The sequence below is a fragment of the Balaenoptera ricei genome, chromosome 1 (assembly GCF_028023285.1).
Source record: "Balaenoptera ricei isolate mBalRic1 chromosome 1, mBalRic1.hap2, whole genome shotgun sequence".
Taxonomy (NCBI): Eukaryota; Metazoa; Chordata; class Mammalia; order Artiodactyla; family Balaenopteridae; genus Balaenoptera; species Balaenoptera ricei.
Genome location: NC_082639.1, coordinates 55,162,612 through 55,179,381, shown reverse-complemented (window position 1 = coordinate 55,179,381; position 16,770 = coordinate 55,162,612). Strand labels below are relative to the sequence as shown.

General features: G+C 40.8%; 1 protein-coding gene across 3 annotated transcripts in view; it reads right to left on the bottom strand.

Moving 5' to 3' along the window:
* ROR1 (receptor tyrosine kinase like orphan receptor 1) overlaps positions 1–16,770 on the bottom strand; it is a 171,880-nt gene that overhangs the window by 13,961 nt on the left and 141,149 nt on the right. For all 3 annotated transcript variants that reach the window (XM_059923985.1, XM_059924003.1, XM_059923995.1), the window contains one exon: positions 4,316–4,527. In XM_059923985.1, the coding sequence (XP_059779968.1) occupies positions 4,316–4,527 (212 nt within the window). The remainder of the gene's footprint in view (positions 1–4,315; positions 4,528–16,770) is intronic.

The following is a 16,770-nucleotide window of genomic DNA, read 5'->3' as shown; positions in this document are numbered from 1 at the left end:
AATTTTGCTTTCCCTCCAATCTTCCTTCCATCAGCCAGGAGCTGCAGGAGTTTGACCCGAAGGCTTAGTTAGGCTTCCTGCCCCTCATTCTCAAATTCTTCCACCCTTAACCTCTTTGAGGGTCTAAATCCCACATAGGTGGGTCACATAGGGAAGGACAGAACTGGCTCACCCTGTGCTTGAGGGAGAGGCTCTGCTCCCGTTCTAAGTCCCCAGGAGGCAAACTCCACAGCTTACCTCCCTCAGCGAGACTGCTCAGTGTTTCCGATGTGACAGCTTGGGGGTGGGGAGAGGAGGGGGGAGGCAGAGGGAAAGAATCGGAGAGATGGCAAGTTAGAGTTCCCAGGCTTCTTGGAAAAGGTTCATTTTCCACAGTACTTTAAAAAAAAAAAACCCTACTCAGATTGTAAAATTTGTAATGCAAGATAGGAAAACCCTACTTAGTTCCTGCATCACCAGAGTACTGTCAGAAGATTTTAAAGATGGAAAAGATAGGAGATTAACTAATCCAACTGAATGGCTTGAAATCTTTTGCTGAGCAAAATAAAAGAAAAATAAACAAACCGTCCTTTGCATGAACACAGTCGACCTCTGTCTCTGAACAGCCGAGAAAACTGAGACACAGAGAGGCTAAGTGGCTACTCAGGGTCACAGGGCAGTTAGAGGTGGAGCCAGGGGGCCATCTCCATTTCCTGACTGTTCAAGGCTCAGACGTAAGATGCCTGTCTGGTCCACGGGCTTCCTTTCCCCACAGATCAGAAGGAGACTCATGCCTCCTCAGAAGTTTTAACTTCCAACTGTACCGTTCACCTCTCTGGGGACTCAAGCCAGATCCCGTCAGCCAGTCTGTCTGCAGCTGCCTATTGTCACCTCTGAAGGGTATGGATTTCTAATCTCCCAGAGGAGCCTCTTCTTAATACAAACACTTGGGGTTGGTGGGGCAGCGGGGGGCGGGGACGGTGGGTAAAATCAGCTCAGCAAGTGGAAAGAGATGGACAGAGATAGTTTAAACCCTGAAGGGCACATTCATTTGGATAAATAAGAATGAGGCCAGGGAAGACCAGCTTCTATCCTTCATTCCTTTTTCATCCCAACCTCCAAATATCCTTTTGATTTTACTCTGGTAGGGTGTTTTTTTTCCAAGAATTTTTTTGTTTTGTTTTTTTTCCAAGACTTTTTTTGTTTTGTTTTTTTCCTCTTTCTTATGTGTGTCCCTTCCTTTTAGATTTTATAGGTACGTGTAATATTTATGTGTCAGTGACCTCTCAAAGCAGTTTTAGAGATTGACTGTTTACATTTGGGAATTTTCTTTAAGGTCTACAAAGTTCTTTGTGCTTTTTCCAGGAAAGGCACTCAGTAAGAACCAAAACAAACAGCTGAATAAGTCAAATTTGATTGGAGCCAAATTTCTTAGGAGAGTAAGAAAAAAAATTAGCATTTGTTTCTGTTGTTTCCTTTCCCCTCCTCAACCCAGTCACATATTCTTGAGCCATTCCTACTTCTGATTCAGAATTGCTTGTGAGCTGTTTAAGGCTAAACTCTAAGCTTTGTGTTGGAGAAGTCTTGAAACTGGGAGATTTGGCAAGGCACATTTCGGAAACGGTCCAGAAATGATGAAAACAATGTTTTGCTTCACCAAGTCTTAGGAAAAATTTATCCCCGTATATTTTACATTTGTCTCCATGACCATGGAGGATGGAGGACTATTGCTGCTCTGGCCAAATTTCACATGTCCCTGGCAGGACTGGGGCTATGTAACTCAAGCTTACAACTGTTATCCAGACCTCTTCAGGAGGTCTGTCAGAGCCAGGTGAATCCTGTGGTTAGTGTTCAGGCCAGACTGACAAATGGAGTGTCATATTTAATTATTTGCCTGCCCCCATACCCCCTTCCCAGCATGATTTGTCCTGTGAAAAAGTTATCATGGCATGGGCAAGTTCAAGGGCTTTCCCTAGAGCTGAAAAATCTCTATTCACATTTTATCTCTTCCAGTTACTAGCTCTGTGACCTTAGGCAAGTTACTTAACTGGTTTGGAGTCTCAGTTACCCTGGTTGTATGAGAGTGATAATAATACCTACCTTATATAATAGGTGTGAGGATTAAATGAGACAATGAATGTAAAAGCTCCTGGAATAGTTCCTGATAATGTGTATCATTCAGTATGTATTAGTTTTCTCTAGTTGTGCCACAGAGCCCTCTGAGATCTTTATTTGAAAGACAACGTAAATCCAAAACACTGTGCCTGTTGGACATCACGTGTTGCAAAATAAACCTCCACTTAGAATGGAATTGAATTGCAGATTGAGGCTGACCTACAACACAGGTAATTTTTCCGAATGGAAGTGATTCTTCCTATAATTCCTGCCACAGCAACGAGGAGCCCACCTCCCCAGGATGGTGGTTGCTGCATAGTGACTACTAGAAACAAACTGATCTGGCCCTCTCTCCCGCCCAGAGCTCTAGCATTTGTAAGGCTTCTCAGAATTTAGTAACAGAAATGACAGGGAAAGAGTCTCACAGAACAAAGACTATTGCACTAGAAGTTTGAAGTCATGGGATATGTAAACGGTTAACTAGGTGTGACTACATGAATGTGCAATAATGTTAACCCTTCTATTTTCTCCTATTACATTTGTAAGGATTAACCGTGCTGTAATGTACGTAAGTAGGCTAGCTAGCAGCGAGGATATCACGAGTTAAACCTCCACCGCCGCCCATTCCCCAAGCCACCGAGTGAACTCAGTGGTTAAGAATCCTCCTGCCAATGCAGGGGACACGGGTTCGAGCCCTGGTCCGGGAAGATCCCACATGCCGCGGAGCAACGAAGCCCATGCATCACAACTACTGAGCCTGCGCTCTAGAGCCCGCGAGCCACAACTACTGAAGCCCGTGTGCCTAGAGCCCATGCTCCGCAACAAGAAAAGCCACCGCAATGAGAAGCCCGCGCACCGCAATGAAGAGTAGCCCCTGCTCGCCACAATTAGAGAAAGCCCGCGCCCAGCAACGAAGACCCAACACAGCCAAAAATAAATAAATAAAATAAATAAATTAAAAAAAAAAAAAAGAGAGAACAGTGGTTTTGCTTGGAACAGAATACTTAAAAAAATGATTTCTTTTAGCATTTAAGAAACCCCAAAACCTTACCAACAAGTATGACTTTGCAATAGAAAAATATTTTAAGACTTTTTAAATTAAAAAAAAATTCAACAGCAAAGCAAAATAAAATCAAATGAGGACTATGTGTCAGGCCCAATTATGCTACTTTACTTATTGGGTAAAAGGATTGATTTGAGTGTGCAGGCAATTTTTTTCCTAAAATTGTATAAAAAGGGATGCATCTCCTCTTTATGAGGGTCAAAAGAATAATATGGTCACTAAGCCACAGAGAAGATAAATATTTGTTGAATGAATGTTCCTGTGGAGTTGGAACACAAAGAAAAGGCAGGCTTCTGTGGATGCAAGAATCCTAAATTATTTAAATGAAATCTCTTTCCCGAGAGGCCTGGGATTGGGGTGCTGGCTTTCCGGAGAGAAAGCCTCTGTTGTATTTCAGCCTCAAGATGTGGTGTGTGCTCCATTTAAGGAAAGGGCCAGTGACCCTGGGTTCCTTGCCAGGACCCTGAGCAACCCAAATGTTGAAAGATGTTGAGGAAAAACTAAAAGGAAGTGGATTGATTTAGCAAAGAGAGGAGAAGGCTAAGGTGGGCTATTATAAAACAGCATTCAAAGACTGTGGGAAGGACAACACTTCTCTTAAAATATGTTTAAACCAAAGAGAAAGGGATTTAGGTTAGACATGAAAAGGATTTTTTAAATTGTGGTAAAAAACACATAACATAAAATCGACCATTTTAAGTGTACAGTACAGTAGTATTAATACCTGCACATTGTTGTACAAGCAAAAGAATTTTTTGAAAGTGAAGTTAGTAAACAATGTCTGATTTCTCTCTCTCTGTTCATCTCTTTCAGTTTGATTGGAAGAGTATGGAATTTCCTTCTTTAAAATGTGGAAAAATAGTCCACATTCTGAGTCCCCAGGGGCTGGAAGAGATGATCTCATAAGAATTCCTTCCAGCCCAAACTCTACGTAAGGTAGTGCTAGGACGGGCCCAGCACCGAATTGGTCACACTGATGAAAGTATACTCAAACTGCCTTGGACAAAGTTAGAAATGCATGGCTATGCTGAAAATGAACTCTAGCACTGATGAAATTTCTGATTCTATATCATTTGATTTCTAAGCTTGGGTGGGTTATAAGTGTTGCTTTAACTTGAAGTCTATAGAATAAGCGCAGCTCAGGACTGCTAGTTTTACCTTGGGTTTATATGCATTCAACATTGACATCTCCACATTTTGACCTCTGACGTGTTTTGGCTGCCTCTGGACAGGCGGTGACGATGACTTCTGGTTATTGCGACAGACACAAATGAAGAAGAAGAGCAAAGCAATGGCCAGGGGGATGGCAACACTAGGCACCAGTATGTACAGGATTTCCATTTTGTTCTTCTCCTTGGAATCCTTTGAATCTGGGTGTAGAAAATGGAAAAGAGCAAAAGTTATACTAGTTCGAATAACATGGAATAATATTACATGGCAGAGCTTAAAATGTCCTCCTATTCTTCTATACACACAAATCTACTGTGAGAAAAAAGAACCCTTGCTTATTACAATTTGTTTCCATCAGACCTTCAGGGTAGTTTATCAAAGTTGAAAAGTTTAAAGTTCAAACGTTTAAAAATTGCAGAGGGACACTGCGAAGACTTCGCGTGTGTGTGGGTCCCCCCTCTGATGTTGCCTCTCTTCAGCAGCAGACCTGCATTTCTCCAACACCTTAAAAGTTAAACGCCACATGGATGGACTGTGTACATCTAAGAGCATTGATGTGGACCCCAGGGGTCTTCTTCCACTGGCTGCCAGCCCAAATCAACCACCGCAACACGGTGTTCCAGAAATCATGCCCTTGTCTTGGCTGGCTTGGACATATAGGGCCAGTCCTGCATCTTCCAGAAGCAATATCACCAAAGGATCCTGGCCCCAGGGTCCACAAAGCCACTGGCCTGAGAATATGGGGACCTGAAGTCAGGGCCAGCTCAGTCTCTGATGAGCTGTGTGACTTTGAACAAATCATTCACCTCTTTGGGTCTCACTTTTTCTCATCCACAAAAGTGAAGTATCTGTTTTGGACGGTGTCTACAATTCCCTCTTGCACAGCATCACTCTATAACTTGACACTTTTTTGAAACCCAAGAATTCTTCTAAATGGTTTCATATGAACTCAATAATTATGAGTGCTAACCCTTTGAAGTATATTTTTGAAATCTTATACATCCACTGTTACCACTGCTTGGAAAAGAATATAACATGTATAGAAGGACACAAGGACACATACTTTTCTTTTTTTGGTTTGAGTCTGACCATTAAACTAAATACCCTGGGCATATACTAAAATTAATGAATTATTTGACTGGTAAAACAATGTAAGCATTATGGGACAGTAATTAGAAGGGTTGCATAATGACATGTCCTGATCACCAGTACCCTCATCGGCTATCTAGCTTTAAGAAAATCCAAAGTGTGAAAATTCAGATTGACACAAAATTCAGATTGACACAAAATTCAGAGCTGATTATTTACTTAAAAGAATTAACCATGCATCCACTCCCTCATCCCCCCATTTGTTTCAGTCAGTCAATAAACAAAAAGCTACTACTGCCAAGCACTCCACTAGGTACTGGGAATATAAAATGAAATAAGACATGTCCTTTGCCCTTAAGGACCTCGTGATCTGCTAAGGAAAACAGAGAAAAGATAATTACAATATGCTATTGGAAATACTACAAGGGAAGTATGGATAGAGTGGTGAAGAGAGCCCAGAAGTCCCTCTAAACAGTGAGCTTCCCTGACACAGCATACAAAGTGGGGAGTTCAAAAGCTGCGTACCCGGCAAAGCTTGGTAAGTGAGAATATACTTGTACATAGTCTTTACTTGCACACACCTTCTTTGGGAACCTGTTCAGTGAGATATGGCAGTAATTAATCACACTCCCCACAGAAACAGACTCAACCCGAGAAATTAGGAAGGGGCACCAAAACCTGGGTGTTGGGATTGTGATCTCTGGGTTAACCCTCAGAGGGGCTGGGGAAGGGTAAAATCTGCTTACTGAGTATAATAAAAATGATAGTTTTAATATTTCTTGAGTGTTTTCTACCAGCAGAAAATCATGTTAGCTATTATTATTAATATGGGCTAAGTATTATTCTAAGCACTTTTGAAAACTCATTCATTTTATCCTTACAAGCAACCCCATGAGGTAGGCGCCATCCTCATCCCCATTTTTACAGGTGAGGAAGCTGAGGGGCAGAGTGGTTAATTTACTTGCCCAAGGACCTGCAGCTAGTAATTCAACAGCTTGGATTCCTCTCCTGTGGGTCTTGCTTCACACCTACTGTTCCAGCTACTACACTAGACCGCCAGTACTTTGATAGCGGCTGTTGTTTTGCACCTATTTTCTCATGGTAGGATTTTTCTTGTTTCACACAGGTAGGAAGAATGAAGGAGGTCTGAAAGGTGGGGAATAACACAAAAGCTTTGCCAGGTGCACTGCTTTTGAACTCCCCGCTGTGGCAGGTAGACATATAACCCAGGCATCTCTGGAGGCTATTCTAATCATTCTAGTCATTAGGAACTGGGTCTCGGGTGTTTTAGTAACAACTGTGTCTGCATGTCTGTGGGTGGGTGGACAGATAGAGAGAGAGAGATTGCTATATCTCTATATAGACAATGTAGCAGAATAAAGGAAGATTATGTTTTAGAGGGAGAAACCTCTGAAGACTGCCTTTGTCATTATCTATGTAACCTTGAGTACGCACTTGGCCACTCTGAGCAAACTCATCTGTAAAATGGGATTATTTCATAGAACTGTTGTAAACCATAAGTGAAGTAACATAGAAACTATCTATTCTAGTACCTGTTACAACTCAATCACCCAATGTTTACCCCCCACCCTTAGAGTAGGAAAAGATTCAGGAAATAAAAGTTTGGGGCAGGAAATTCTAAATAACCTTAAGCAAGAACGACCTCACTGACCTCCATCTCCTCAGTTATTCAAGGAGGATAATGGTACCTGCTCTGCCAATCTTGTTTAGTTCACGTGAGAGAGGATATTCACAAAAGAACCTCGGAAAATCTAAAACTGCTGCATAGTTGTTGGAGGTTATGCTAAGTGTTAACATTATAAAATACTTTCAGATTTCTCAGGACCCTAGGGGGGTAAGTTCTTCTTGTTATTCTTGGATTTTCAGTGAAATCATTATGAGGGTAAGATTACAAAAGGAACGAGGCTAATTTAGTACGAATGTAATGCTAGTCACTTTTCTGGCCGACATTTTTAGCAACAAGAGAAAGTAGGGCTCTCACCTGTCTGGCAAACAAAGGAGTCTATTCTGTACTTAGTCCGTATCAGATTATTCACAGAACGCCTTTGACTGTAAACGGGAGGCCTGGGACAAATCCCCCTGTAGGTCTGCAGGAGAACAAACTTCAAGAAGCTAAATCCTTTAAACATCGTCAACCTTGGCTCCTTCTGATTACAGCGAGGATATGCAAAACTAGCACAATGTCTTCTTGCCAAGTGAAATAATCAAGCAGAACACTATGTGGCCATGTTGGAAGTGACAGAAAACAAATTCAGGCCTATTGTAAGTCTTACTGATGACAGGCTTCCTTTCCCACACAGCTCTCTGCATTTGGCCAGAAGGGGAGTCAGTGTCTGGCTCAAAAAACTTCATATAAAAACATTCCATAGGGGCTTCCCTGGTGGTGCTGTGGTTAAGAATCCACCTGCCAACGCAGGGGACACAGGTTCGAGCCCTGGTCCGGGAAGATCCCACATGCTGCGGAGCAACTAAGCCCGTGTGCCACAACTACTGAGCCTGAGCTCTAGAGCCCGTGAGCCACAACTACTGAGCCCACGTGCCACAGCTACTGAAGCCCACATGCCTAGAGCCCATGCTCTGCAGCGAGAGGCCACTGCAATAAGCAGCCCGCGCACTGCAATGAAGAGTAGCCCCTGCTCACTGCAACTAAAGAAAGCCTGCGCGCAGCAACAAAGACCCAACGCATCCAAAAATAAATAAATTAATTAATTTAAAAAAATATTAAAAAACCCCAAAAAACAAAACATTCCACAGAACAACTAACCTTACTCATGGAAAATTAGAAAACTAACATTTGACCAACTCCTTTTTAATATCCTAGCATTTTTATTCTTCATTTTAACCTAGCACTTTGGGTTATCTTGATTTCACAAACAGAGAAACTGAGGCTGAGAAAGCATAAATTTGCCAAAGCTAGGAAGCGGTGGAGTCAGGGTTGGAATGCGAGTGTGTCTTCGATGCCTCTGTGCTTTTTAAATTATACGGCTAATAAAAATTAAAATACTATATGGAATTGTTTTTCATCATTCTCCTTAAGATTCCAAGATTCCTTCTCAGTAAGGACTAATATCTAGTGGGATCTATACTATTAAAAAGAATCACATAAGAACAATGGACATTATTCTTACTATTCACTTTAAAGGGTAATGGACACTTCCGAGGCACTGCAAAGAAAATTGGCTGAAAATTAGAATGGGGAAGATTTTTAATACTTTGGAATAACTGCTTAAAAGTTAAATGCACATATTTAGTTACATCAAGTTAAATACTTGGGATTTTTGAAACCAACAATTTAGTCCAGACCACATGATTAATTTCCTTTTAAAAATCAACAATTTGGTATCACAGTTCACATCTGACATTCCTATTTTATTTTTACAATGATATTCAATACTTTGATTAGTAATTAAATATAATGGAGAAAAAATACTCTTTCTTCTCCTGGGGCTTAAAGCAAGGTAAACACAATTTCTCATTCAAGAGGTACTTTTATGAAGTGAAACATATCTGGGATATTACTTTGAGTTAAAACACGAAAGTGCTCAGATCTTAAATCTGGCAAAGGTGGGAAGGAGTCTTACAAAACCTTAGAATTCAAATGAAATTAAACAAGTTGAATTATGATCTTGTCTGAAAAAAATGTTAAAACCATAGAAAACAAACAGGAATAGCCACCATTTATTATCTGAAAACTACAAAATAAGCAGGTCTGTGGCAGATAGGGGCCTGCATTGGTGATATTTAAGCGTATACCTGGAAGCCGAAGGAGAAAAGGTGGTAATTAGGCCTTCAGCTGGCATGCTGGGCCCAGCCATTCGCTCTCTTGACTTAATGATGGAAATACTAAGTAGATGATCTATTGCCTTATGTATTCTCAAACGAATTCTTTAAAAGACTCTGAATAGCCCATATACAGTGATTAAGATTTTTCTCTTTGGGAAATGTTTTAACCACATTAAGTTAGGGGCAGTAACTCATTTGTGAGCACTTGAGAAAAAACCTTAGCAACTAGAATCCACATGAGTTCACTAAAAGTTTCTTTAAATCTCAGGGCCTCAGTTTTCTCCTCTATAAAAGGAAAGAATTGGGCTAAACTTTTCTTTTTAATCAAAAAAAAAAATTTAATTATGGTAAAAAACACATAACAAAATTTACCATCCTAATCATTTTTAAGTGTACATTTCAGTAGTGTGAAGTATAGTCACACTGTTGTACAGAAGATCTCCAGAACTTTTTCATTTTGCAAAACTGAAACTCCATACTCATTGAACAACAACTCTCCATTTCCCCCTCCCCCAAGACCCTCGCAACCACCATTCTACTTTTTGTTTCTAGGAATTGGACTACTTTAGATACCTCATATAAGTGGAATCATAGTATTCGTCTTTTTGTTGGCTTGTTTCACTCAGTATAATCTCCTCAAGGTTCATCCATGTTGTTGCATGTGACAAGACTTCCTTCTTTTTTAAGGCTGAATAATGCTCCATTGTATGTGTACACCACATTTTTTTAATCCATTCGTCCACTGGTGGGCATTTGGCTTGCTTCCTACTCTCGGCTATTGTGAATAATGCTGCAATGAACGTGTGTGTGCAAATATCTTTTTGAGATCCTGCTTTCAATTCTTTTAGATGTATACCCAGAAGTGGGATTGCTGGATCATACGGTAATTCTATTTTTTACTTTTTGAGAAATATCCATACTGTTTTCTATAGTAGCTACAACATTTTGCCTTCCTACCTAAAGTGCAAAATGGTTCTAATTTCTCCACATCTTTGCTAACATTTGCTATATTCTATTTTTTGATAGTGGCCATCTTTATGGGTATGAGGTGAGATCTTATTGTAGCTCTGATTTGCATTTCTTTAATTCCTTTAATCTTTATAAGTGATGTTGAGCATATGCTTATATGCTTGTCCATTTGTATATCATCTTTGGAGGAATGTCTATTTAAGTCCTTTTCCCACTTTTTATTTGAGCTAATTTTTTAAGTTCCAAAATCCAATAGGTTTTATAAAATTAAATGTCTTTCATCTCTGATAGGATTATTTTGGAGTGGTAGACCAAGCACAGTTAAACTTTAGCAAAGCATTTGATCAGGTGATGCATGATATCCTTATGGACAAAAGATGGAGGGCTAGATAATAATATCAATAGATGGTTTTGTACTTCACCACATGGCTGTACCCTAACAGTGTTAATCAGCAAAACAACATCAAATTATAGAAGGCTGTCCTTGAGAGAAACTGCCTGTTCAACACTGTCATCAACTACTTGATGGTGATGTGCTTATCAAACTTGAAAATGGCCTGAATCTAGGAAAGATACCTAACTGACTATAGAAATAAAATTTTAGAGATTCGTACACAACAGGCTAAAATAATGACCCTTAAACCAACAGTTGAAATTTTACAAATAAATATGATAGCTTGGAGTTAGGTTAAAGACCTTGCTTAGAGAAGTCGATGATTCAGCAAATCTACTAAATAATTTTTGAGGTAACCAAATTAAAGACAAACGAACAGACAAAAGAAGACTAGTAAGTTTTAGTGAAGACTTGAAGGCTCAGTTGGACCCAACAACAGCATGATGAAATTGCTCAAAAAATTTTCATAGATGGCATTATAGCAACGAAATACCCTTCATTGGCAGGACTGAGTCATGGTCGAGAACATCATGGTCCTCTTCTGGTCGGTTCTGGTTAAAAGACATCAAAAGTTTTCTACTCTAAGAGTCATGTTTTTAAGAAGGACTTTGAAGGAGCAAGAAACATCCAGAGGAGGAGGAGGAGGAGGAGGATGGGTAAGGAAAGGCGGGAAGAGCTACATGCTCTTTAGACCAAAGAAAAAAATCGAATGAAGGATGCAATAGATGTCTTCAAATTTGGATGAGAAATGACACAAGAGGTTAAAAACCAGATCTAGTAAATACACTTGTTCCTTACTAGGCTTTCCCCCCCACCCACAGTTTGAATTCGTGGCTCAAATTAAAAAAAAAAATTCAGGAGATTTCACATACAAGTTTTAGTTTCTGGCATACAAAGGCAGATTTTGAGCGGGGGGAGCCACCCCATAATCACTTTGGTGTAGAGAGATATCCCTGTCTCTGGAGGTCTCTGGCATGTTCAAGCAGAGGCTGGTTGACTTCTACGTTCCTCTCAAGATTCTCTGATTTTATAAACTGAGTTGACTGACATACCTTATTCAGACCCCTACTGAACTTCGGACTCTCTTACGAAGCAATTGATTTAAAGCCAGTGATGAATATTTTCCCTGAGTGTCCTCAGCTCACCAGATCCAGTCTTAGTCCTTTTTTATCCAGCTCTGTGCTGAGGCTGACCTCTATGTACAGGAGTAATGGACTCTGGCTTCCAGTTAGGTCCAGCTGATAGGAGGCATTGGTATGATAAGAAGAACCCCAGGGCAAGAAGAGAGAGTAGGGCTGGTGTGTTCTGCATCCCTCCACCAAAGGCCACAGCACACACTGGACAGCCCTCTCTTCAGCCTCAGCTGTACTCTATGGGGAGGGGTAACCGATCATTCCCTTGACTCTCCAGACCTAGAATGGTAATGCTTCCCACTCCTGCTAGCCCCAGGTCCTGTACCTCATTGGTTTACCCCAACTCTGCCAACACCTTTAAAAACAATCTCTTTATAAAATTCTTAGTCTATTTGCCTGTGCCTTTTGTTTCCTGCCAGAATCTTGACTGATGCAAAGCCAATAACAACAATCATTGTGGTGTTATAGCAGAATTCTGTCACCAAAAGTCCAAGATGACGAGGAGCACTTCCTATTGGCATGGTAGTGGGCCCAAAGAGTTAAGGGCTTCCAAAAGCTTATTGCTAGAGTAGCTGACACACTGGGTAAATGACTCAATGCATACGGGGGACAATAAAAAAACTTTTGAGAGAAAATTATTTCATGGTGTAAAATGTTTATGGAACATGACTCAGTTATAAGTTTTCGGTAACTATTGTTCTTTACTTTGTCGAAAATATATAAAGACTGGAGACCAAAGTACATCTTGAAAATCTCTGTAGCACAAAAATAACTCTTCCGGAAAACTTCAGACTATACAAAGCAGTACTCTATTCCTTCCTCTTACCTCCTTCCCCCCTCCCCACCATCCAATTCACTGTAATGTTCAATTTTGGTCTGAAGAAATGGCTGAAAGATAAATTGCCTTACAACAGGTCTTCTGTGAAATATGGGAGAAGGCTGCTGACAGAGTGAGTTAAAAACTGCAATGTTCGCAATCTGGAAAACATCTGCCTTGCCCCAAACTGTAAACCACCACGTTGGAGAAAATGGTTTGTGACAAAGCAGAACCCAGGGTGGGTGTTTGTAAGGTTATGGGACAAGTCAGGGCTATTCAGGCACAGAACTGGGCAACGTGCCCTTTGGCAAACCGTTGCAAGGCAAGGACTTAAAAGGAAATACAAAAGCAACAGGCCAGGTACGAAAACTCCAAATTGACCCAAATGGTTCACTACTTTCTTATCAATGGGTACTCTTCAGTGAAGCTGGTTTAGGTGTAAAAACAACACAGTAAGTCCCCTACATACGAACGTGTTCCATTCTGAGAGCACGTTCGTAAGTCCAATTTGTACATAAGTCCAACAAAGTTAGCTTAGGTACCCAACTAACACAATCGGCTATATAGTACTGTACTGTAATAGGTTTATAATACTTTTCACACAAATAACATATTGAAAACAAACACAGAAAATAAAGAAAACATTTTTAATCTTACAGTACCTTGAAAAGTACAGTAGTACAGTTCAACAGCTGGCATCCAGGGGCTGGCATCGAGTGAACAGGCAAGAAGAGTTACTGACTGGAGGAGGGAGAGGAGGTGGGAGATGGTAGAGCTGAAGGATCGTCAGCAATAGGAGACGGAGGGCAAGCTGCAATTTCACTCACGCCTGACGCTGATGGAACGCGAGTTTGCATCTTTGAAAGTTCGCAACCTGAAGGTTCGTATGTAAGGGACTTACTCTACTGCTGTTTGGAAGTTCTGGTTGTTTGGTAGATGGAGAAACCTTTCATTAGAGGTGAATCAGACATGCTGGCCTGGCTAGTGGAAGAACTGTGGCTCAGGACTTATCTAGAGTGAAATAAAGGGCCAAGGTTTGAATATGAAAACATGAACGTAATCAAGGTTCCGCCTCCCCATACAATTCAAGAAAGAAACAAATAGGGGATCTCAATTAGTTGGGGAGACAGACAGAATATAAGTTATGTGGTAGAATACGGACAAGGGCAAATGGCTAGGTCATTGCAAAAGGAGCTCCCAAAGAAACAGACATTTTCCACAGTTCTCCACTCAGGGCTGTGCAGAAAAGCAATGATAAGGGCTACAGTGAAGCTGTGAAGCTGGGAGGTGTGCCTAGGTGCCAGCTGGAAAGAACATAGGCAAATGTTTCTTTTTCGACTTTGTTTCCACCCAGCCCACAGTATTTGGCTTGGAAGGTGGCCACAGTGACTAGAGGTGAGAGCGTAGTGAATGAAGGTTTGCAGGCAGGATCTCACAGAAGATGGCCAAAGGACTGGGGACCTGGGGCTGCCAGGAAGGGAGGAGATCTAGGACTTAACGGGAAAAGGACAAACGCTGTGAGGCCCGGGTGGAGCTGCCGGGGGACCTAGTCCCGATCAGGCTGAGGCTAAGTAGAGCACCCTGGGGTCTCAGAGAAGATGTCTTGTGTCTGGGGGCTCCATTCCTGCATCTGTACAGCTTCAGATAAGAAAATCAAAGACCTAGAGAGCTCATAAGGATCAAAGGGAAGAGGAAAATTATAAAGGAATGTTTATTCCTCTGAATAAGCTAGAATGTGTCCTTTAGCTGTAGCATGGTGGACAGAGGCTGGACCTTGAGTCCTGTGGATCTGATCTTGGCTTTAGTAAAAATAACATCGTCTCAGCTTCTCCATCAGTGAAATGGAGGAGATACCTTTAACCTGTGGTTATTATGAGGGTTAACTCAGCACATTTTATTGAGCGTCAGCTAAGTCATAGGCCAGACGCCGCTGTAAAGAACTTAGCACAGTGTTCAACCAACAGCAGACATCACGGCACAAACAGAAAAGCACATAACAGCACACATGAACGCTGGGAACTGTAAAACAGTGCTTAATGTGATTTGCATTTTTTTCATCCGATTCTTCCACTAGATTGTAAGCTACACGAGGGCGTGGCTTGTTAGCAAAATCTAAAGTGTAGTAGAAGTTCAACACATATTGGTTTCAGTAAGTGAATGAATGAATAATAACCATTCTAATTGCTGGATGCCTGGGATAGGAAAGAAAAGACAGGGAAGGTGAGAGATCATGTCTGGCTCAAACTATCTTTCGTTCTTTCGCTTTTCCCAGGCACTGCCTGGGCACACGCATACAGCCCTAGCTGAGCCAATTCCCAGAATTCACAGCAGACATATTTGGTTGTGTTTAATTTTATGTTCTGTCTTAGAGTAAAAGTTCACAGATAAAACAATCTGGGGCAGACTGTTCTCAAGTGCCTTTATTCTAGAAAGTACAACAAATGCTCACATTCTGCATTTAATTAGGTCTATACTTCTTTTAGCCTTACTTAGTTGAAATGAAAACAAAAGATATCAGTAGGAAAATGAGAAACCCCGTGGAGATTTTGAAACCTCCTTAACTTTGACTTAACAAAGAATGCAGGAACATTCCCATGGGACTCCATCCCATTTGAGAGGAAGGAGGAAAAGAACTCATTTCAGATATGCCCCACAGCTTACACCTCATTATAAGATGCAGACTTATTCTCAGTATCTCTATCAATCTATTTATCATCTATCTATTTATCATCTATCTATCCATCCATCTACCTACCTACCTACCTACCTATTTGTATGCATAAACACACAAATACTCACACACATATATAAATCATAGAATTTACAAGACTGGCTATAGCTCTGAGTCCTGGGTCTACTTCTTATTAACCATGTGGCCTTGGACAAGTTATTTAACCTAAGTCTCATTTTTCTCTTCTTGGGTAGAATAAAACTCAACTCATACAGTTATAGAACTATTATATATGAGACAATGCATAAAAAACTCTTTGCATAGTGGCTTTTTGTAAGCACTCAGTAAATGTTAACTGTTGTTTAATATTGTTATTCTATAGTCTAAATTGTATAATTTATACAGTATATGCAATATGCTATATTCTATGGTCTAAATTGTATAATTCTTTTTCAGTCTCAGGGTTCCCCAAACCTGGCACTACCGGCGTTCTGGGCTGGATAATTCTTCGTGAGGGCTGTTCTGTGCACTCTGGGATGTTTACCAGCATCCCTGGCCTCTACACAATAGATGTCAGTAGCCTCCCCCAACCCCACCCAGCTGCGATGACCAAAGTATCTCTAGATATTGCCAAATGCACCCTGGAAGGCAAAACTGTCCCGGTTTGAGAACAACTGGTACAGAACAAACAGCAGTGAGTGGCCCTAGGGAACCTGGGCCTGAACCAGAAACCTGGTTTCTGTTAACTAATTTGTGTTCTTGGGTCAGTCCTACCACTTCCCTGGGCCTTGGTTGTCCCATATGTTAAAGTAGGGCAGGAAATTCCTGCTTTATCTTTTATGATTTTTGTAAGGATGAAATGAGAAAAAAAAATCAAATGCTCTAACGAAATGTTATAAAAGTAGGATTCTAGTATGATTATTTTGTTAGAGGTGGGCTATCAAGGGGCAGTTACAAGAAGCCTTGCCTTGGAGCAACAGCTGATGCCGACCTGCTCTCTGTTTTATTTCATACCCTGGGGAGCCGCTGGCCTCTCAGCCAGCTTCTTATTCATCACATGTCAAGGATTCCCTGTTCCTTTAATGGATGTATTTGTGGCTTGGCCTGAAGAATTCAAAAGGAACTGTTTTCTTTCCAAATGAAATGAAAATGTCTTTTTAAAAAAGTTTTATTGTAAGTGGTGAAAACTGGCTTGTTATCTGCAGATTTAACTTTCATCTAAATTTATCTCTCATATGACTAGAATTAACCAGTCCTCAGAATTATGCAGATTGATATTTAAAAAGAAATATCTTAGGGTTTCCAACATCACTGTACTGATTAATACTATAATAATATACTGAGCAATACTATGATGGAATTCTTCATCAGCAAGGGAACATGTTTAGATGTCATATCATGTTATGGGACTCAGTATACTGAGATCCAGAGGTTGAGCCTATTGTCACTCTTTTATTTATTTCTGAAAAATCTTTAAATGGGAAACAGCAGAGTGTCTGGGGAAAGAGTGCAAGCTTTGAGTTTGGTCAGAGCTATGTGCAAATAGACGAGGGTTCAAGGTCCAAT